General features: G+C 47.8%; 6 protein-coding genes across 6 annotated transcripts; 4 read left to right on the forward strand and 2 right to left on the reverse strand.

Annotated features, from left to right (window-relative positions):
* The first annotated feature begins 53 nt into the window (after positions 1 to 53).
* On the forward strand, positions 54 to 2,454 carry BJ212DRAFT_1346360 (Alpha/Beta hydrolase protein). Its single transcript, XM_041335339.1, has 11 exons — positions 54 to 570; positions 626 to 732; positions 787 to 959; positions 1,013 to 1,123; positions 1,179 to 1,278; positions 1,329 to 1,419; positions 1,473 to 1,497; positions 1,551 to 1,668; positions 1,719 to 1,791; positions 1,841 to 2,219; positions 2,273 to 2,454. Exons 1-11 carry the CDS (start codon positions 284 to 286, stop codon positions 2,339 to 2,341), a joined length of 1,533 nt encoding a protein of 510 aa, XP_041194490.1. The 5' UTR covers positions 54 to 283; the 3' UTR covers positions 2,342 to 2,454.
* Positions 2,455 to 3,539: 1,085 nt separating this feature from the next.
* On the forward strand, positions 3,540 to 4,436 carry BJ212DRAFT_1346363 (Mss4-like protein). Its single transcript, XM_041335340.1, has 5 exons — positions 3,540 to 3,647; positions 3,709 to 3,815; positions 3,871 to 3,981; positions 4,033 to 4,099; positions 4,149 to 4,436. Exons 1-5 carry the CDS (start codon positions 3,567 to 3,569, stop codon positions 4,275 to 4,277), a joined length of 495 nt encoding a protein of 164 aa, XP_041194491.1. The 5' UTR covers positions 3,540 to 3,566; the 3' UTR covers positions 4,278 to 4,436.
* A 96-nt stretch (positions 4,437 to 4,532) lies between these two features.
* On the forward strand, positions 4,533 to 7,798 carry BJ212DRAFT_1346366 (P-loop containing nucleoside triphosphate hydrolase protein). Its single transcript, XM_041335341.1, has 10 exons — positions 4,533 to 5,056; positions 5,114 to 5,366; positions 5,418 to 5,888; positions 5,951 to 6,090; positions 6,144 to 6,306; positions 6,364 to 6,504; positions 6,557 to 6,712; positions 6,774 to 7,102; positions 7,124 to 7,125; positions 7,160 to 7,798. Exons 1-10 carry the CDS (start codon positions 4,599 to 4,601, stop codon positions 7,534 to 7,536), a joined length of 2,490 nt encoding a protein of 829 aa, XP_041194492.1. The 5' UTR covers positions 4,533 to 4,598; the 3' UTR covers positions 7,537 to 7,798.
* A 365-nt stretch (positions 7,799 to 8,163) lies between these two features.
* On the reverse strand, positions 8,164 to 14,983 carry BJ212DRAFT_1446423 (putative polyketide synthase; the record flags this gene model as incomplete). The annotated part of the gene is given in 16 exon segments (XM_041338241.1): positions 8,164 to 8,220; positions 8,273 to 8,715; positions 8,769 to 10,223; positions 10,280 to 11,068; positions 11,166 to 11,292; positions 11,314 to 11,397; positions 11,420 to 11,568; positions 11,592 to 11,683; positions 11,736 to 12,823; positions 12,855 to 12,962; positions 13,021 to 13,205; positions 13,254 to 13,581; positions 13,636 to 13,786; positions 13,806 to 13,915; positions 13,940 to 14,281; positions 14,339 to 14,983. 16 exon segments carry the CDS (start codon positions 14,981 to 14,983, stop codon positions 8,164 to 8,166), a joined length of 6,153 nt encoding a protein of 2,050 aa, XP_041194493.1.
* Positions 14,984 to 18,183: 3,200 nt separating this feature from the next.
* Positions 18,184 to 19,989, reverse strand: BJ212DRAFT_1346373 (uncharacterized protein). The gene has a single exon (XM_041335342.1). The coding sequence runs from the start codon at positions 19,813 to 19,815 to the stop codon at positions 18,592 to 18,594; it is 1,224 nt and encodes a 407-aa protein (XP_041194494.1). The 5' UTR covers positions 19,816 to 19,989; the 3' UTR covers positions 18,184 to 18,591.
* Positions 19,990 to 20,907: 918 nt separating this feature from the next.
* BJ212DRAFT_1346383 (uncharacterized protein) lies at positions 20,908 to 21,627 on the forward strand. Its single transcript, XM_041335343.1, has 3 exons — positions 20,908 to 21,014; positions 21,066 to 21,139; positions 21,249 to 21,627. The coding sequence occupies exons 1-3, from the start codon at positions 20,915 to 20,917 to the stop codon at positions 21,432 to 21,434; spliced, it is 360 nt and encodes a 119-aa protein (XP_041194495.1). The 5' UTR covers positions 20,908 to 20,914; the 3' UTR covers positions 21,435 to 21,627.
* The last annotated feature ends 604 nt before the right edge of the window (positions 21,628 to 22,231 follow it).

A 22,231-nucleotide genomic window follows, 5' to 3' on the forward strand; every position in this document is an offset into this window, starting at 1 on the left:
GAATGGCTTAAATATATAAAATAGGCCAAATTGACCTAAATTTGAGAAAGTCTGCCAAGTCCAGACTCTGCCACAGGCCCACAGCAGAATCCAATGAGAAGAATGACTACTGTCACCGTCTCCCACATTCCGTTAATCGGTTCTCACTGGAACGAAGAGTCAGGGTATCACGCTGGCCTCGTGATCACCTAACGACCTTAATATGGTCAAGAACATGACTTGAGAATCACATCTAACTGGGGCCGCGTGTAAGCCTCTTGTTTCTCAATTCTATCCTACCACCATGTTCACCAAAGGGAGGGCTTTCAGCATCCTCTGTTTCGCGCTCGCAGCTGGTGCGACAACCCAGACGTTCCTCGGTTTAGGCACTCCCAACCGTGGGACTTCGAGGCAGCCAGTGAAGTCGTTTACACAGTCCTTCACAGCACCTTACGACGAAGGGCTGTTCATGCCTGTCGAGGAACTCAGTGCACTCTCAGAGGAACAATTCACCACCCTCGGTCATCCTGTATTCCCGAACTATAGCGTCCGGATTAAGAAGTCGTCTGATTTCTGTGATGGAACTGTGAAGTGAGTACAGTCTGCAGATGTTTAGAACCGATACGATAACGTGTGTAAATCTCAGCGCTTACACGGGATACATTGATATCGAGGCCAGGCATCTATTCTTTTACTTTTTCGAGAGTAGGAACGATCCTGCCAAAGACGATGTGATCTTCTGGACCAATGGTGGTGAGTTGTACTGTAGACAGAGTTCTGTTGCGGTTCATGAAACACGTTTATCAGGCCCTGGGTGTTCCTCCAGTCTTGGTGTCTACGTGGAACTAGGACCCTGTCGAGTGGTGAACGACACTAGCACGGTGTTCCATCCCGAGTCCTGGAACTCTAATGCGAATATCTTCTTCGTGGATCAGCCAATCGGTGTTGGTTTCTCGTACGCAGACTATGGAGAAACCGTGGTAAGTCGAACGCCTGTCACATGAAACCACACTATTAATAACCGTCTGGCAAGAGCACTACTGAGGAAGCTTCGAAAGATATCGCCGCGTTTGTCGCGATTTTCTTTGAAAATTTCACTCAGTTCAAAGGACGTGCGTTCCACATGGCCGGAGAGTCTTATGGAGTACGTATGGTTCCTACCGTTCTGGCGTAGAGAGAGGTTAATCGGAAAACTCAAGGGGCGTTACGTCCCAGTATTTGCTGCTGCAGTCTACGACCAGAATGCCATATTGACTGCAGCTGGTGTGACGCCAATCAACCTTCAGTCTATCATGATCGGTAATTATTGGCACCAGAAACAATGTTTCATTAGCTTATACCATGTGCAGGTAACGGCTTAACCGACTTTTACACAATGTCGGCGGCCTATGTAGACATGCAATGCACTGGCGCGTCAGTCTTCCCTGTGCAGAGCATCTCGTATGTGATTTCCGACATTGATATTTATTGCCTGACGTACATATCCCTTCCAGTGCCTGTAATCGTATGAAGCAAGCGGTTCGGTGCCTTCATACAGGTGGCATCGTTGGAAGCTGACCTACTTTCCACAGCTCCCTCGGTGCCAACTGTGGTTAACGGAATCATGCATTAACCAGTTCGATTTAATGAACTGTGAAGCAGCTTCGAACTTCTGTGACAGCGAAATATCAGATCCTTTTTTCGCGACCGGTAGGTCTAACAATCTCCTCGTCCAGGTGCACACGTTTATACTATGGTAGGCATGAATCCCTACGATCTCAGCAAGGTCTGCGATGGACCTATCGCAGAGACGTTATGCTACCCGATCACGCTGTGAGCCGACAGTCTTTTTGTGCAACCAGCCTAGCTAACTGTAGGCTAGGTCTATGGCAAACTACCTTGACCAAGCCTCCGTGCGTCAAAAACTCGGCGTGGATCCCGCTGTCACAGGTAACTATAGCTCCTGCAGTAATCCCGTTGGACAGGCTTTCTCGTTGGCTATGGATGAGTATCACGCAACCTACCCTCATGTTGCCGCACTTCTTGAGCGCGGCGTACGCACATTGATATATGTGGGTTCATACGACTGGATCTGCAACTGGCTTGGTAACCAGGCGTGGACGCTCAACATGGAATGGAGCGGCAAAGAGGCGTTTGGGCAGCAACCACTCGAGTCTTGGTTAGTCGAGGGAAAAGTTGCTGGAAAGACTAGGAGTGCGAACGGACTCACGTTTGCTACTGTGGATGGTGCAGGCCATATGGTCAGTCTCAAGCTCACCTTCAATTTCATTGCAATGCCGACTCAAAGTGATAGGTCCCGCTCGATAAACCCAAAGAAGCACTCACCATGGTACAACGTTGGTTGGCTGGGAGTGGTTTGTAGGTATTCACCCAAATACCCATGTACATCCGTCTATAGTACGTTCCCCCACAAAAGTTGGAAGCAGATACAATTTTATTATGAGCTCTAACGTCTGATGCCACAAACATGATTCTGACCGAACATTCAACAAAGACGTATACGAATCACAGACAGGAATTGACGCAAGTACATTGAGAGTGTCTCGCGACAATAAACCGTGATTATAATGTCAATCATGGTTTCAGATAGGCTTGCTTGTCTTCGGATGACGCCGAAGCACAACTTGACGACCACAATTTAATTTCGGAGGTGTAGAGTCACGGTTTGGATCGTGTTTTCCAAGCGAGCAAGATGAGTTTTCTTTCAGTTGTAGGACTCACAGGCCTTTATTGACACGGGTCCACCTACGCACTCACCCCTTCTTAAATCCGACTTCCCCACATTGTTCGACAATCTGGCGTGGAAGCGCCAGAAGCGACTGACGAAGATAGCCTCCGTCACTGTACGTAGAAAGAATGGTGAGGATTGAGAATCAAATAGCGTTCACTGCGGAGGCAAGCAGCTTCATCTGATTTGGACTTGGTAGAGCCCGGATAAGCAGTGTGCTCTCGATAACATTCAAAAATCATGTCAATTGATATTAGTATGTGATGATATAAAAGATGCACTAGTATTCAAACCCTATGGCGTAATGTACAGACGAAAAAAATCATCAAAAATATTCAACAAACACCTGTAAGATAGGCGCAATCAGCAATCGAAGTAAATGGGTGGGATGAGAAAAGCGGAAAAAGTCTCAGAAGTAAATATGGTGAGGTCATGTCCTGCCTGTCGAGCAGGTCGCATTCATTATAATCAGTATATTTTAAGATCATGGACAAGAATATGCACAATATGAAGAACAAAAGGATGAAAGACTCACGTTGTGTAGGAATCAGGATGATAGATAAATTTGGATGTCCCAGAGAAAAATCGACATGCCACGGCCTCAGGATGGCACCGCGACACTTCCTATAGTGGGTTTGTTCTCGAAGGTAAACAAAGACTCGTAGAGTCCATGGCACTGAGTCGACAGTGGAAATTCTGCGAAACGACCAGCGTGGCAAGCCTTCTTGAAGGAACAGAAAAAAATGACACTGCTTATATAGAATGTTTCAAGCGGAGTTCAAACCTGTACTCAGCAAGCAAAAACACCGTGACACGCCGAGTCATTCTCAGGGGCCTGCTTGACTGCGATCGACCCGCCATGCCCATTACACTTGAAGGAAGCTGCCATTGCGGTACTGTGCGATTTACGGTAGAAAGCAGCACCCCTGTCCCATATCAGGTGAGCAGATCCCCGATAACTTAAACCTCTAGGATCTTTCGAGTTGTGACTGTGCATAAAGCTATGTCTATGTTCCATCTGCCGCAAAGTAGGCGGTGTTGGCGGCTCGATCAATCTTGGTGCGCACTCCAAAACCTTGATTATCATCCAAGGTAAAGAACATATCGGGTACGTAGTTTTCTCACGAAACTTCCCGTGCATCCTTGTTGAGTATGAGAATAAGAGTGTATAAGGCTGTGATGGACAGGGATACTCCAGAAGAGCACATCGCCATTTCTGAGCGCAATTTTTGCACGAAGTGCTCTTCCATGCTCTGGCTTTATGACGAAACCTGGTAAGTACTTGAGTGATATTTGTGCATCAAATATTTTATCACGGCATGAAGGCCTGAACTATTGCATCCATTTGCATCGGTTATTGACTCCCCAGAGCTAGATGTGCCTGATGAGCTTGTAAGTGTTAGTCACTCAAGTGCGGTTACTGACGTATGGATTTCAAAAGGTTGTTGTTAAAACGAACTCAAAGCCTAACTACGTGCGCCTTCCAGAGGGAAGGAAGGAGGTGTTTGAGGATTATTCCAGTGATTCGATTGAGAGCTGGCACAAGAAGCACAAGAAGTATGTGAAGTGAAATACTGACTTTGTTAGAAGCATGAAAGAGCGGATGGAATTCTATGTACGCTCAAACCTTGGAAGGAGATTACCGACCAATTGGCCAGACAATTGTATACCTTCAGTAGCCCTGTATTATGAACATCAACCAGTAATTGGGCAGAGCGCCAGTCGTGATTCATGGCAGAATTAATTTGTAAAGTCACGTGGTGAGACGCGTCCCATCTAGCACGTGACCATGATACGCGTTTCCATTCCCAGGGTTGAAACATACTACTTACACCGATCTGCGAACACATGCTTTGCGCCTTTATTGACGACGACGACAACCTCGAAATATATGCTAACGATGGCGTCCACACCTGCACCCAGCAAGCTCACACGATCCGTACCTTTTACACCCAAACGTCCGCTTTCCATGGCATCTAGCAGTGAACTCCCTTCTGCAATAAAGACCAGCGTTCTTGGTTCGACAGCAAAGAAATTTAAGGCAGCTTTATCTTCTGAATCCAGACTACGGACTACTGCCACGACCAAGTCGTCTCTCGCAACTGTGCCCGCAACTCCAGCAAAGAAGTCCATCGAAGGAACTCGCCCACGTACACCTGGAACGCCGAGGAGTCAGACTCCAATCTCCCACAAAACCACGAGTGATATGGATGTTAGTCGGATTGATCCAGAAGATGCACTAGTCGATTTTCAGACCGTCGAGCCCGGTGATGTTTCAGCAGACATCGATGAAGCAATGATCCTTGGGCCCAACTACGGAAAGGAAGACAAGGTTCTTGTATCTATCAGGTCATTTCGCTCCGCTGGTTTATTCTTGTCACATACTGAAACTATTCCATTACCCAGAATCCGCCCTACCACCTCTGCGCATCCCGCATGGGATCATAGCGCACAACACACCATAAAGCTTTTCCCTCAATACGCCAAGTCAACTGCCACCACACCACCAGAGTTTCATTTTGATGAAGTTATTACTGGCTCTGAGAATCGCCCGGTCTACAATGCTGTTGCTCGTAGCCATGTTTGCGCTGCCATGGACGGCTACAATGCCATTATTTTCGCTTATGGCCAAACAGCTAGCGGGAAAACATTCACTCTTGTGAGACTGCGCCTTTGCATCTACATTTGAAATGTTCTTATTTTTATTTAGTCTGGGAACGAAGATCAACCAGGCATAATACCACGTGCAATGAAGGATGTGTTTGCTTACATCCGCCGCACACCCACTCGTGAATATCTTCTTCGGTGCTCTTACCTCGAAATTTACAATGAAACGATATATGATCTGCTCGCACCGCCTTCAATGTCTGCTGCTCAGCCTGTCCAGATTCAGGGTTCGGGTATTCTAGTGCCACTTCGAGAAGAAGTTGTGACAAGTTTGAAGGGTGTCAAGGAAGTCCTTGAACGAGGAGAAAGAAACAGAAGGACGGCTAGCACAGACTGGAATGAGCGGAGTAGTCGAAGCCACAGCGTATTCCGACTTGTAGTAGAGAGCAGAGAAAGGGGAGAGGGAAGGAGCGAGACACCAAGCGGCCGTCAAACTCCCGGCACACGCCCACCGACACCTGGTGGTCCTCGATTACAGACCATCGGAGGAAGAAGCGTGCAGACTTCGGTGCTGGTGGGCTTCATTCTCTTTTCGGTCTCAGTGGGGTTATTGAATATTTGAATATCTTCATCCAGAGCCTGATTGATCTTGCTGGTTCCGAAAAAGCCACTTCGGATAAAGAGAGAACCAGGGAGGGGAAGTATATCAACACCAGCTTGCTGACACTTGGAAGCGTCATTGGTACTCTTGCAGAGAACGCTGCAAAGAATAAAAAGTCAGAGGCGTCATCCTATGCTATGCTTGGGATGCTTAAACTGTCTTTCTCAGCGACCACGTACCTTATCGTAACTCCAAGCTAACACGACTGCTCCAGCCTTCACTATCAGGAGATGCTCGAATCTCGGTCATATGCACCATCAATCCCGATGCAAATGCCGTGGCAGAAAGCACAAGTACGCTTTTGTTTGCTCAGAGGATTAAACGAGTGCAGGTTCGTCGTGTTCTTTCTATCTGTTGTTCCTAGGATGCTAATTCTTCGCGCTCCTAGCTTAATGCGAAGAAGAAAGAGATTGTCGATACTGATGCTTTGATAGAACGATACAGGAAAGAGATTGAAGACCTCAAGAATAAGCTTTCAGAACGAGAAGCAGAGGCGCCTGCTCGAACTCGCAGGCTCTCAGCACGCGAGGTAGTGTCTGCCTCTCGCTACATAATTCTCAACAGACTGATTTCTGTCACAGCAACTTGATGAATCAAAAGCGATGAAGGACCTCAACTCTCGAATCCAGCAGCTCACGAAGCTCATTCTGACATCTCAAACGGTTGATGAAAGCAAAGGAGACGAATCACGTCCCGCCAGCCCATCCAAAGTTGATTTTGATATGTCACCATACCAGGTTTGTACATTCGGTACTGTTGGATCGTTCTATCCAGTTAAACAATGCCGAATCATGACAGCTTCAACAAGAGCTTCTCGCAACTCGCCGTCAACTCGAGTCACAGTCGACTCAAATTCTTTCCCTAGAATCTGCTCTCCTTTCTCGCCCAGAACTTCCGCCGGATGCCTCAGAAACCGAGAAAGACAAGCTCATTGCTGAACAAGCGAAGACGATCCGTGAGCTTGAAATTGTAGTGCGTGGGTATGAGGATAATCTAGGGGAGCCTCTGAGAGCCGTCAGAGAGGACGTTGAGAAGGAGTGGGTCGGAAAACTTGAAGAAGAAATAAAGAGGCGAGAAGAAAAGGAGGCTTGGGCGGCCGAACTTGTCAGGCAGCTGGATAAAGAAAAAAAGGTCAGCTTTTGCATGTTGATATGCTTTCTTTTATGGTTCTAAGAATCGAATACAGCTAAGGGTAAAGCTTGAGGAGGAACGTCGTGCTCTTGCATCTTTCGTCAGCAAGTTCGATTCGCTAGGCCTTGCCTGTAGCAGCGCACTACCTTCAAAACTCAAGCCTGCAAAACCAACGCCGGGAGGTGCATCAGTAACATTCGCTGAACGTCAACAGAGCCGAGCCGCAAACGTGGCGCCTGCAATCATGGAAGATGTAGAATGTTCTCCTGCCCGTGTTGATTTTAGCAGTATGAAGGCACAGCCAAGTCTTTTGGATCAAATGCCCGAGGAGGAGTGGTGTATCATGGACGATGTAAGTTTCGAGATGGAGTCTGTGAAGCATAAGTCCGGAGTGACGAGGTCGAAGAGCAAGGAGAATATACCATTGTAACACTTTCGAGGTCCGTTAGCAGTAACTCCGGATCACTTGTACGTCTCATCTTGTTTTAATAAGTTTTCACTTTCATGTCTGTACCACTGGCAATTCATGGATAACTGGATTATTCTTACCCTGTTTTTATCAAGAGATCGTTCATGTTCTTCCTCCTGTATCTGACGCTGGAGTTTCTCCTCGTGAACTTCAGAACCTTTTCTGGATAGTATTTTACTCGATCTATGGAGAATATATCACATTAGACAAGGCTCCCGTCGAGCTTCTCGCTAAATTCCTTCCCTGAGGAAGTCTGCGTTTGCAATGTTTGGTTTTAGTGGAGGTCTCATGTGAATCACGGATGAGTAGGCGTGAAGAAGGATTATCCAACAAAGCTATATATGCAAAGCATTGCTTTCAACCTGCGGCCTTATAAACAAACTGAATTGCATTTATTGACGGAACACCAGTCGCGTGACAGTCAACTGGCTATATAGATACAGAGATGCAAAAGCACGAGCAACGAGCAAGGAATTTGTGAGATGCAAGCAGGAGGGTCTTGATCCAGCAAAAGAAAAGAGATCTAGTATACACAAACAAAATCTAAAGTGGAATGGAGCAAGTGAAATCAAAAGCACATGGTATCGTTTATAGCCTTTCCACGAAGTGACACGCTTCCTTGAGCTGCTGAGATGTTTGTTCGATCTACATAATTGAGTGTCAATTGACTTTTCTTCCTGATGTATTAAACACTTACGTTTTCGGGATTGAAAGGTGCGAAATGGTCTCCTGGAATTGACCAGGTTTTTACAGGGGACCGTGTGAGGGCTTCCCATTCACCAACGACGGCACCTTCGCTTCCACGATATTGCAACCAGTGAGGAACGTCCAAACCCGGAGGAGCATACCCCTCAGACGAGCGCAGCAGAACTATCGGAACTTCAAGCTTTCCTTCACGAGATGGCTTGTAGACAGAAAGGAGTCGCGAGCTTTCTTTGAATTGTTCTGCGACGAGACTTATGGTTCCTGAATCAATTCCTCGGGAGTGTGACATCGTGACGTGGTCTATAACAGATGATGAAAGGGGCACATGTTTGCCAGGACAAGGAGAGTCGATGAGAACGATGCCGCGGACACGTACGCCGTTCTGAGCGAGCCTCTTAGCGGTTTCGAAGGCCACCACGCCGCCAAATGACCACCCTGTCTTGCGTCGTTAATTATGTTCTGCTGAACAATAGTAACCGACTGCTTACCGCCAATAATGATCTGATCTGATTTCGCACCCAAAACGACGTTGGCGTAGGATTCTGCAATCTGCTCGACACTCTCCCATTTTCCACCGGTAATCAGACAAGGATTGGAGAGAGCAAAGACGTCACGATGTAACGGCATCAAACGATTGTAATGGCTTATTAAGCCGCTGCCATCGTGGATAAGAAGTAACGGGACAGCGACCTCGTCCTTGCTGAATTGGAGTTGTGACATGCGATTATCAAACGATGCGGGCTGTAATGTTCTCGTCGACGCACGGGATCTTCCCGAGGACTTCTTTGGGGAGGAAGATCTATCGAGAAAAGCACTCAAGGATGCGATTGTGGAATAGGACTCGAATGTGTCGTGGGGGAGGTCGATATTGAGGTCGGATTTGAGTGCATGTAGAGCTTCTAATGAACTGAGGGAGTCAAGGCCGAGCGATTTGAAGTCGGAGTCATCTTCTACATCGGAAAGCGGAAGGCCAAGTACTTCCGCGATAATACCTCTCATGCGGATGCGTCTGTCACTATCGGATACTGTTTCTGTCGACTCGGCGGATCTAGCTGGCGGCGGTTGTGGTCTTTCCAAGGACTTCTGGGGGGTTCTTTCCACGGATTTCTCGGGGGGATGGGATTTATCGAGCAAAGTGCTCAAGGATGCAATTGTAGAATAAGACTCAAATGCGTCGTGAGGAAGGTCAACTTTGAGCTCAGTTTTGACCGCATGTAAAGCTTCTAATGAACTGAGGGAGTCAAGGCCGAGCGATTTGAAGTCAGAGTGATCTTGTATATCGGCAGTCGGAAGGCCGAGCACCTGCGCAATGATATCTCTGATGCGGATGCGTACATCGTCCTCAGACACTAGGGTTTCCGGTGAAGATGGTCTGCTAGAATTACCAGAGTTACTTGTTTGTACACCGCCTGTGTTTTGTGTACTGGTTGAATCGGTTCGATTTCGTGTCTGCGCAGGGACGGAGTCTGCTGCATTTTCCAACGCTCGAGCAAGACCGTTCATGCGGACGCGCTTGAATTGGATGCCTTTCATAAGCGCAACAACACGACGAGGCTCTTGTTCTTGGACAGCATATGCTTCGGTGAGAACGATGTTGTCAAAGGACATCCACGACCCGCGACAATGAACAGTGTACGTTTGTTCTTGATCAATGAACTCAGAGAGCATCTGGAATGACCCGACCTCGCTGCAGATATAAGCGTCGCCGATATCGCCTTGCGTATTTGCTAGGAATCCAGCGGTATGAAGGAGGGTGTCGGCGAAAATAGGATGAGAGGCGAAAGAGAGTCGTGGGGCATCTGGAAGCTTGATCTGCGCTATACCATCCATTCCATCCGCGCTGGCAGTCAGAGACTGGATCGTGTGATACTTTGAAGAGTATTCAACAACACGAGGGAAGACAACTTCGTATAGCGTTCGAGTGGAAAAGATCTCTGCTTGACCTTCCTTTCGCGAACCAATCTCGAAGCGCTAAGTCTGGGCATGAGGCGGAATTCACTTTCAAGATTAGCAGAAGTCTCCTTGGTGGATTGGAAGCGTATTTCTCCGCGGACGTGAACCGATTCGTCTTGAGAAGATTGCAGTCTGGATGTTATATTGAAGAGACCAGTGCCATCTTCGTGAATGGTGACATGCGTGCGGACAATGCGATTGACTTGGGGATGGTAAACAAGTGGTTTCGCAAAATTAACACCTCGGATAGCAGCCATACTCTTCCCGAAATCGAGTTTAAGATGACGCCGTGAAAGATCTGCGCCCGAAAGAACTTGTTCAAGATAGATTGATGCTGGGCATAGGTAGTGCCCTGCAACCTTGTGTCCTTCAATAAACGGAGCTAAAACTTCGATGGGAGTATCGAAACTGGCCGAGTTGCCGTTCTCGCGCGATGGGTACTGCACCCACCACCCCAGCATGGTATAGTCAGATATCAGATCGGATTTCGCAATGGTTTGTGATGGTGCTGTGCTGTCTGTGCTTCGTGCTGGTGCCGTGCTTCGTGTTGGTGCCGTGATTTGTGGTGGTGCAATGGTTTGTGATGGTGCCGTGTTTCGTGCTGGTGCCACGGTTTGAGGTGGTGGAAGAGATTCATAGAAAGGTTCTTTGTATGGTACCCAAACTTTGTTCCTCTCGAGTGGGTATGGTGGCAGATCGGCGCAGGTTGCTGGGGACAGCTCCGAAAAGACTTTGCGCCAGTTCAAAGGAGCACTGGTTCTGTAGAGCTGGGATAGGCTGGAGGTAAGAGTAGCGTTATCATTTTTGCTCAACGAAGGCAATAGCGCCTGCTTCGCTGGGAGCAGCTGCACAAGCCCGTATCATCAACAAGCATGACGCTTGGGGTCCCATCTCGATCCAAGCATCTATCTGTGGGAGCGAGGGGTGCTTACACAGGACGTCGACGGTTGGAGCAAAAAGGACAGGCCGACGGAAATGCGAAGAGAAGTAGGTTGCGTCGAAGGTCGAAGTGTCTCCTGCGGGAACAAGTCGTCCAAGAACGGTGGAGCCAATGGACACCTTTGGAGAAGACAAGGGTACAGTGCGTGCTAGTTGGGTAAGATCATCCAGAACAGGGTCCATTGCTTGACTGTGATATCCATAAGGAACGTCAAGGAGACGAGCCTTGCATCCGGTAGTTGCCAACTCCCCGGTCAGAAGCGTGCAGCTGAGACAATGGGCCAGAAACGACGCAGGCGCGATCACTGTTGACGCAAGCGACAGAGAGATCCGAGTATGACCCGGATTTCAGAACGGTGTTGATTTGTTGCTCCCCGAGCCTGATAGCCAACATGCCTGTTGCACCGGCACACAACTACGCCATGTGAGGCGAGCACGTGATGCGACCAAAAACAAGGCTGCCTCCAGCGAGAGCACCTCGGCGATGACTAGAGCGGCGTATTCACCGAGGCTAGTACGATAATGTTAGGTATCGACCAGTTGTGTATTAAAATAATCCTCACCTGTGCCCAACGACTGTGGAAGGCGTCAAACCCCAATGTATCCATAATGTTGCCAACGCGACTTCTAGCGCCATCGTAGAAGTTTGAGACGCTTCGAACTCTTCTATTTCATCCGACCCACTATCTGCGGCCTCCCCAACAATACTTGGAAGGATACCCGCAAAGCCTTTGGACACGAGGTATCGGTGGCATCTGTCAATGCAGCGCTGGAAGACCGGAGAGGTCGAATAGAGGAGCTTCCCCATGCCACGATAATAGCTGCCTTGTCCAGAGAAGACAAAGACTACTTGACCGAAATTTCCCTCGGAATGAGACACCTCAGCGCTTGCAAGAGCCTGGACAAGTTGCGCCTTGCTCCCTACGTCAATTGAAATTCTGAAAGGGTACAGCTGTCTTCTTGCTGTAGCAGTATACGCGATGTCGCTCATGGGAATTGAGCGATTTCTAGCGTCGTGAAGCCACCGGAAGTAGCTAAGGCGGAGAGTTTCGAGGACCTCACGAGATTTGGCAGAGATACCAAAGACGTAAGATATGCCACTAGCTGGAGCTTTCGCTTGCTTTGGATACTCTTCCACTATGAGTGCCCCATTTGAACCTGATGCTCCGAAATTGTTGAGCAGCGCCATGCGGGGCGACGATCCGCGCACCCACGGCGTGGGAACCGTGTCGATGATAGTATTATCCTGGGCTAGTGGTGTGATACGTGGGTTCAATGTCTTGAGGGAGATTTGAGCAGGAATCGTATCATGTTGGAACATGAGCAAAAGTTTGGCAAGTCCAGCAGCGCCAGAAGCAGCCTCCAAGTGACCGATGTTGGCTTTAATTGAAGTGACATGGAGGGGGTTTCCGCTATCGCGAGCACGGCAAAGAACGGCGCGGATACTCTGGAGCTCGGAAAAGTCTCCAGCCTGGGTACCAGTACCGTGCGCTTCTACGACACTGACACGTGATGCATCGATTCCGGAGTTCTTTAGGAGCCTGTTCATTAGAGAAACCTGGGAAGGTACGTGCGGGTGGGTGATTGAGTGCGCTAGCCCACTCTGATTGAGATCAACACCACGGATGACACCAAGAATATCGTCGCTTCTCTGCAACTGCATCTGAAAGACGTTTGAGAACGAAAAGAGAGCATCCCTCTGATCGAGAGTAGCCGTCAGCCGATGCATCAAAAGATTTGCACTGGCCGGTCGGGCTGAGAAAATGCCCATGATCCAGGCCAATAAACATCTGTCAGGGGAATATCATTAGCGTTAAGGATTGATATCGAGAATCCAGTTTCACTTACGTCCGGACTCGACATGGTGTTGACTCCGCCTGCAATTGCAGCCCTGCAGTCCCCATTAACAAGTGAACGACAGGCTTGATGGATTGCGACAATTGACGATGAACAAGCAGTATCGATAGTCATGGAAGGACCGCCAAGTTGCATGGCGTACGATATGCGGCCACTAAGGAAAGCTTTCAGGGTTCCTGAATGTTTGTCAGAATAAGCACTGTGTTGAGAAGAAGGCTGCATACCTGTGCTATAATGCACGTCAATATTCTCCCGTAAATTGTCTGCATAATCATGGGTTGCAGTACCGATGAAACAACCAAAGCTATCACGCTGGAAAGACGGGGTAGCATCTGGAACATAACCAGCGTTCTCAAGGGCGTCATGAGCAGTGTGCAGAAGAACTCTTTGCTGTGGATCCATGCTCTTTGCTTCCCTAGGTGATACCTTGAAGAATTTGTAGTCGAACTCGTCAACACAATCTATGAAATTCGCGGTACGAGCCTTCATCCCCCGGCCGCTTTTAGCGTCGGCAGATGTGTAGCGCTCTAATTGGAAACGGTCTGCCGGAATCTGCAACAAGGAAGTTTAACGTGTGAAATACCACGGAACGCAGAAACAACATACCTCTGAAATAGTATTAATTCCTCGCTCAAGAAGCTCCCAAAGCTCGTTCGCGGTTCTTGCACCACCAGGCAAGCGAAGTGCCATTCCGATAATTGCTATCGGCTCTTGTTTGAAATTGCTCCCCTTCGGACTATCAGGGCTGCTGGAACCGCTAATGGCCACATCCGTACAAGTAACTTTCTTGTGAGAGTGATTTCTCCAGTATTCGGAGAAGACCAGAGCTAGGGCCGAAGTTTAATACTTGTGTGGGAGCATCGGCCGGTACCGAACCACCAAGCCCCTGTATCACAGACATCCAGTCTACAGGAGACACGATTATCATGTCAAGGACTGCGTCAACAAGAGAGGAGTGCTCAGAACTTGGCAACACAGGCTTCCCAGAGACGGTCGAAAACACGGGATATTTAAGGTCGGAAAAATCAGGAAATCGAATCAGATGTCTTCTGGAATCAGCCAGGACTTGGGCGTGAACATTGTGGAGGGTGTGTGCATGATATAAAGCATCTACAGTCGTTGGATGAATTGTGCAGGACTTGGAAATTGAAATTGAGGACGAGAAACGCTGTAGGATATCAGGACGACCCGAAACGGTGACCTGCTGTGTATCCAAAATAGCCGTCAGGTGAAGGGAAGAATTGCAATCGTTCTGATAATCCTTGTTCAGCTTTTTCTTAAAGGTCACCAATGTCCAACCGCCTCTCACCTTGGTTTCGAAATCAGAGATAAAGCCCAAGACATCGGCTCTACTCAAGCCAACACAAACGACGCTCCAAGGGAGTCCTGTGTCAGGGAAACCCAAAGCGGATTGAAGCTCTTTGGTTCTATGCTGCATAGATCGCACGCCGATCCAAAATGCTAGGCGAAATGCCTCTACTGCATTTGACATGAACGTGAGCACACTGTTAGAAGCTCCTACCACGCATGCCGTGATGATCCCTGAGGAGAAGCCAGTCACCCCAAGACTGTGGTCGGCATTATCTGCGAAAGTACTACGGCCATTGGGTTCTGTTGATGAGCCTGAGAAGTGCGCAAGGTATCTCAGCGCTTGAACGAGGAAGAGCGAGATGCTGGAAATGATGGGATTGTTCTGGTACAGACTCGAAGATGATAGAAGCGAGGTGGCTTCCTGAAAATCGACCAGGGAAATGTGGGTTTCGTTGAGCTCATCTGCTGATAGCTTCAACACCTCTGCATGAAAAGCCTCGTGGCATGAAGCCAAAAGCAAATGGCCAGATGGTGAACGAATATCACGGAGGGCCTGCTGAAGAGCCAAGGCTAGGGCACCAGATGAAGACCCTTGTCCAGGAAACAAAGGTACGGAAACCGTTGGCGACACACGGTTTTCCATGCTAGAAAGGGGTTGCAGTGATATGATCTACCTTTGAGAGTGAAGGAACGAAATGCACTACCTCTCCCTATTAAATACGGGCCTAGGTACGATTGCCGCAGTCGCAGGATCTAAAGTTTAAAATAGAGCAGCTGCGTCAAATGATGCAAAGTTTGAGTGGGAAAGGCATGTCAGTGGATTGAGAAGAAACAGCTGCTATATTCATATTGTACGAAGAGGACGGGCACCAACCTGTGATGTGACCTCCGCGGTCTCTCCCATTCCTTGACAGAACGTGCACTGGAAGAACGAACACGTCCTATTCCGAAGATGCGTTACATAATTAACTCAGAAACGCCGTGCTACTTGTGTTCAATCTGGCAGGTATGTCAATTTTTTTTATCATCGGAGCAGAATTCGTTGGAGCCTCATCGATACGACGACATCAACCGGCTATACAGCGCCCAACTTCAAGGAGTAGGTTTTGACATGTTGAAACAACTAGGGATCTGTCAGTGTTAACAATTGGAAGAAAGGGTTTAGGAAGTTGGACAGGCTTCGGGATGGTTCTGAATGATGATCAAGTAACCGAGGGAATTTCCCGAAGCGAACGTTAAACGATTATAGATGCAGAATTTGATAAGATGTGATAAGGATCGACAGTTTCTGTCATGCGATACTCTCTATCTGGTTCCTGAAGAAGCGACCACCGCTTGCCCGTACCTTTGGAGGCTCCTCTATGTTGTAAGGAGTGCCACTGTAACTCTTTTTGTACCGCTTGGACCCACTCGCTTAATGATATGATATCCTCACTTTCCGTATCTTTAGTGAATTAACTCACGATCTATCAATCCCTGTCTAACTCACACCAAGCCTTATAGTATGAGATGACAGCGTGGATTCATCAAATGATTAAGAGAAATTTCTCCTGCCTAATAATAGTACTTGAGATTTTGGCGTTTTGACGGACAGCGTGAGTCAAGATTACAACAACTTTTCTATAGTTACTATCTACCTAGTCTAGTAAGTACTTAGTCTAGGGTGTGAATGTGATAATTTAATTAATCTCAATAAACTCTTTGAAGCAGAGCCGTTAGGGAGCGACATAGGGGTTCGGTGGCTTCGACGTTATGTGATGACAGCGTGGGTTAGTCACCACTCCGCCTTTTCGATATGTAGTTACTATCCTTTGCTATCGGACCACTAGAAGATACGCTGTGAACGTGATAATGTCCCTTTCGGAAAGTGAACACCAGATTCAATGAACTGGACAATGAATTGGAAGGCACTTTATGTCCGTAGCGAGCGCACCGAAGTCCGAGTGACATTGTACTCGTGTGACCGAAGTAATTCTGCTCCAGCTAGTAAATATAGCTATCAACATCGAGTTCTTGGTACTATGTAGTATGGAGCAAGGTGGAGTTACTAGCAAGATTGCGATATTGTGATATCACGCGCAGATATAGCATGGCACAATTGTACCCGAGTTGTTACATGTTTGATAGTTTGTCGTAACCTTGTCAAAGTAATTCATCATGAAAAGGAGCACAAATGCCAATTATCAAATATAATGAACATTGCAGGTTGCGCTTTAGCACATTACAACCTCCTTAACCCTCTCAGTATCAATCTGTATGTTCACGAACTTTTGTCCACTCTTACATCCTATCCTCAAAAGGTCCTGAAACAAATCATTCCATAATTAGTCTGGTCCCCGCACTTGTACATTCGCCTTCTTTCAATAATCTTATAAGGCAGAGTATTCCCTATGATGTGAAAGCGGTTAGTAGACATACGGAGATTGTTGCGATCTATTACTTTTAATACCTTTCTTATCTGATGATATCACAAAGATCTGACGGATTCTGCGCTTTTAGATATCCAAAATATTATCACAATGGGATTTACAAAAAAAGGACTGAAAGCTTATTTGATAATGAAACAGTTGCGATGAAGGGTGTTGAGAGAATTCGGATTTTGAAACAGACTCGGCGGATACTTCCTTGGATGAAGATAGACTTCGAGAATAGTCAGCTTCTTGTGAAGGCTTCTGAACATCGGCACTGACCCGATGTGACCGAAACTTTATTAACCAGGCCAACTTGAAAGTAATGGAGGGTGGCATTGCTATGACTAGTACTTACTAGTAGTAGTAGTGCAGCACCTGCTGTCTCAGATGATCGGAAGAACGTTCACATGGCCGATGTTCTACTAGAGGGAGTGTTAGTTACCGTGACTAGACTAATGTCATAATATGAGATATGTTCCAGTCCAACAAATGTACCAACATTCTCAGTCAAAGGACGACTATATCTTGCAAAGGTATTTTGGCAGTAGATTCCTTAGATATTTTAATAATACCCGGCACTAACGGCTGTCTCGGACTCGCCCCGACCGAGTCGGAGGCACCGGTACTGGCATTGGATGCATCGATAATGATTCATGCACATGGATTATTGCCAGAAAAGTGTACATAGCATTTTCAAGCTCAGCAGGCCCTCGCCACCAACGACGATGTGTTCAAACATCCGCTAAGCTCGCGTGGCAGAGGAAATTCCAAAACTCGTTTCATCTGCCAATCCGAAAAGCGTCGGAAGCTGACAAGTCGCGATCGATATATGCCGCGTCAAGCTACGTATTTGCTATTGGCAATGCACCCCTTCGGATCCTGCAAATATTATTCTTTGAAGTTCAGGTCCGTTAACGTTTGCCCCTTAATCGTGCTTCCTCTGATCTGTCCACATTCGACATTTGATTCCTATTGAGTCCTAGACATGAGATTCGGATGCCCGAATTCGACTGATCGAGCCGGGCTGCTCGGGGCTGATCCTATCGTGTCTGTGCCTGTGCAGACTATTTCCGTTAGCAACTACTTACTAGTCTACGGGCTTGCCTCGAATTTAATTGTCAGGTGATTATCAGGCTACTGACAATCTGTACGCCAGGGCTGGGAACTTTGATCTCGGAGCAACCGAGAACATCTACACGTTAGGATTTCAGCCGGAAGAGATAACGGCCAAGCAATCGCAAAGGCACACTGTGCTGGCACGATTCCTAGGATCCCCGATACAATGAGCTGGAGGCTGGCGAAACGGGGTTAGAGACGTGATGAAACAAGTACATAACAAACTAGGACCAGTATGAGAGTTTGAATTCTTGTGTAATAGCATAATGCTTGGTTTCTTGATCAAGGTGATTCTTTTACCAACTCGAGTTAGTTTCCACTTCTACTGTAATGAATCTTCCTTGCAACGATTACAATGTCCAGTCTGGGCCGATCGCTTCACATCATCGCCGCGATAGCCCGAATTCTTAGTAGAATGTCCCGGCTCCGTGCTTCTGATCTGGCACGTCTACAATCTTTAAGGCCGCTAAGTTTCCCATTCAGGGGTTTGGTTGTATTTGCCATAAGCCTTGGAATTCAACATGAGTAAATAAAAGTCTAAATATACACAACTTAAAGTAATTGAATAATTTGAATTATCGAGCGAGCTATACAAAAACAACTGCAAGAAGCTCAAATAAGTAACACAAACTGACTAGTAGTGATTAAGAAATCGTGACCAACCAAGTGGGGAATCGAGAATACGCTCCATACACTGGACAAACATGGCATTTCCGCTTGCTCGTTATCGACCGGCTTTTCTAATCCTACGCAGATCAGCGAGCTCACTGAGGAGTCTCGCACGCTCGTTCAGAAGTGCAACCGTGCGTTCTGTGGGAGAACAATAATCTATCTTCCGCATGTGTGCCGATGATGACAGCGCCCCAAAGGGGGAGGGAGATGTCTCAAGGGTAGAGAAATTATCGACCCGAGTCCGTGCCGAAGGCGCACTAGCAGGAATGCGCATTGACGTTGTAGGCATACGAGGGGTAGAATTCCCGCTTGCCACAGGATAAAGACCAGAACTCCGCCGCTGACCCCTGGCCTTGACAGGCGTGCTTGTGTTACACTTGTTCGCTGCGAAAGCTTTCATTTCAAGTTCAGAATCGACAGCACCAATCCGACCTTTCAGACGAATGGGCTGAGGCGTGGGAGTTGGGGGCTGTTCTCCTGAGGAGGTCGATTGGGTAGAGCAATCGGGGTCTAATCCTTCCATCGAATCATCGACATTGGACGCATAAGAAGCGTCACGTTCGAGATATGATGGGTCCTCGAGCTCGTGAATACAATGTGGCTGGTGATATACACCGGTGTCGTGGAATGGCTGCGTCTCTGTACGATCTGAGCGTTCGGAATCTGCCATGCTCGTGTCAGACTCCATATGCGGGGCGTAATGCATGGATAGATCGGTCTGGGCGCTCATGGTGGTAGTGGACCGCATGGAGGGAGAAGTAACGCGTGGATGCCGCGGGACGTCTGTGATATGCGACAGTTCTACGCCGAAGGAAGGTTCTGGACACAATAGCATCGATGCTGTAAGATCTACCTCGCCCTCACTATCATCACCGACTAATTCCTCGATGATGCCTCGTTTCCTCCCAAGCCAGCAAAGCAGTTCACCAACGAAAACTGTTTCTTCCCAACATCCATCCGCTAGTCTGCGTGGATCAAGGTCTGCGAGACCGACGTCCTCGTCTGCCGGGAGGACGTCACACTCGAGTACGCCAAGAAAAACCTTCATTGCTTCTACTTTCGCAAGAGATGAGCGAGAGGCGCGTATTGAAGCTGGGATAGGGAGGCGGGACTCGAGTATAGACTCCAGGATTGCAAGGAGTAAAGAGGGCGTCAAATCCGTCGGGGAAGTAAGCCCGAATGGGAGAGATAGGCCAGCAAGGAGCGCATTCAAAGTTGGTACGAGAGTTGGTGGAGAAAATGATTGCGAGAACTCTGCGAAGGACAGTTCAGACATCAAGCAAGTATATGCACAGGGTAAATATTTGGCTAGAAACCGAGTAGATAGAGTATTACTCTAAGCGGGCTGCTGCTTGTAAGAGTGGCTGACTAGTGTAAAATTTGTGTCAGAAAACTTGCAGGTGGTCGGATCATGGACGGTTGAGTTGAACATGACCATTTCGAGAAGGTGGCCGACTTTCAGCGTCTATCTTATGTTTTGAAGATCGCCGCATCTTCCCACGCAACGCGCTCGCCGAGTGCAGTCTGAAACACAAAGGCCGTCAGCTCATCTGACTTCTGCCTCCATCAAAGTTGTATAATTGTAATCAAGTATCACCTTGCAGGGACCCCGGCGCGGCTGAATTGCGCAGCTCGAGGCGGAGCTCCATAAACTTAAGTCTGTTACGCGTTTCACCTATCCCCGGCACCCGAATTTACATACCAGCCAGTTAGCCTCAAGGTCCACGTTACCCATTAGCAAGTTAGTATTATCACTACCACACAAGCACATAAATCAAACAACATGAGTCTCACAGCGGCGAGCTACTCGAGTCACGAGTGTCATTAGCGTATACAAAGATAAACTTGAACTACCCCGCATGTGGCCTCACACGGGGATCAACGTTCGAACTTCCACGTGCATACTTAGGAACTTAATAGTATACCCATCCCTACCCCACGATGGAACGGTTGTCTCGCCTTTCATGTCTCTTGGCCTGACATTGTCAGTGTGAATTTTGAAAGGTACGACAGGCTATTCTTAACTAACAAAGCCTGGGTTTCCCGCGGCGCGTTGGTATCACTGCCGCATTTTGCCACAACCGCAGAAGGGAGGAATTAGCTACTGAACTGATGCCTAACGTGTGCGGACCCTCCTCTGAGGGGTATCGGTATTTGGTCGTGACGCGTATAAGTGATCACGTGACCACGTGTTGCGTTAGCTACAAACGCGCGTTAAGTTCTGACCGACTCCGACTACCAGATAGACTCGCTTGTTTTCTCACTTATATCATCCAAGATGCCCGGAAGACGCGTGTCATCAGGTAGACCTCCTTCTCAACCACTATCAGGAGACGAAGGAGATATAGACTTCAAGCACTCTCAAGGCAGTAGCAATGACCACAACAACGAGTATTTTCGTGATATCTAATACTATCTACCACGTTGACAACAGATATCTAAGAACGTTTGCGGTCGTCGCAGCGGAGTTCAAAGGTGTGTGATTTATCATAGCGCTAGCTGGACATAATTATATGCGCTTGCCAGCAACATGGGAGAAAAAGTTGAGGGGACGTGACGATAAGATAATACAAACAACACGAAAAGAATTCCACCTTGCTGTTTGTATCCTTGATATCCATGACCTCTCATCTTCACCTTTCAATCAGCTGCAGGAGAAGGAAACCGAAATCGCCAACATCATAAATGATATGTAGGAGGTCCTGTCAGGGCGTGTATACCACCGTCTGCTCAATACTGACACGCAGTCGAAGGGAGACCCTCCACCAGGATTTCCTCGAACAATATGCGATTCTAGAAGACAAGAAGCGCAAAATCACAGCTGCGATTGCTGAAGCACAGGAAGAACTTATAGTCTGTCCTTTAGCGCTAAGAACCCATCATTACATTCTCTAAACAAATATCATCTTACAGCCGCTCGTGGTGCAACGCCACCAAGCGACCATCAGCCTTGGACACGAGGTCGAGAACGGCCAACTGGAAGGGATGGCCCTCATCAAAGGTGTTTGTCAGTGTATGCTTATCTCCGTTCTCTTGTTGCTCCGCAGCTGATCTTCCTCGCTCCGTAGCTACGCGAGACATTGCTCAGGAGCTTGGCATAGTTACACTTCGATTGCTGACTGATAGTGCAATCCATTGTTCCCCCTTGGCCAGCTTGGCCTGTATTCACGGATATGGTACTTACGTATGAGTTGTCTTCGCAGCAAAGTGGCTCCTGGTCATTAGAACAACTGGTCGAGGCGCCGACAACGTTAATGGCAGAGCAGTCGAGACCTACAACAGCCTCCACCAGTGCTGCAACGTCGACAAGGCTAACTTGTTCAAAGGCTTTCTGAGCGGCGGATGAATCATGCTACAGATATTTAGTCAAAATTGCGTCGCACGCCTTGCATGATTCTGAACTCATGCTGGCATTGCTGTCGCAGCAAAGCTGGTTGAGAATGATACTTAGTGGGAGGATGAGTTGCTCTCACCTTTTTGCCTTGCTTTTATACATTCTCTCATTATTTCCGGGACGTTATTAGGTGAGCATTTCCATCCTCGCCTTCAGATTCTGATCAGTCGAACGTTTTGTAGCGAAACAACGACAACAAATTGTCAAGGATCGTACAGCAGTCACCTTCAGCTTTGCCAAGGAGCCATTCAATCAACAACACTCTAGACCCGTCTAGACTCTGGTGACGCGCAGTCTA

Source organism: Suillus subaureus (genome assembly GCF_016647635.1).
Source record: "Suillus subaureus strain MN1 chromosome Unknown BJ212scaffold_11, whole genome shotgun sequence".
Taxonomy (NCBI): Eukaryota; Fungi; Basidiomycota; class Agaricomycetes; order Boletales; family Suillaceae; genus Suillus; species Suillus subaureus.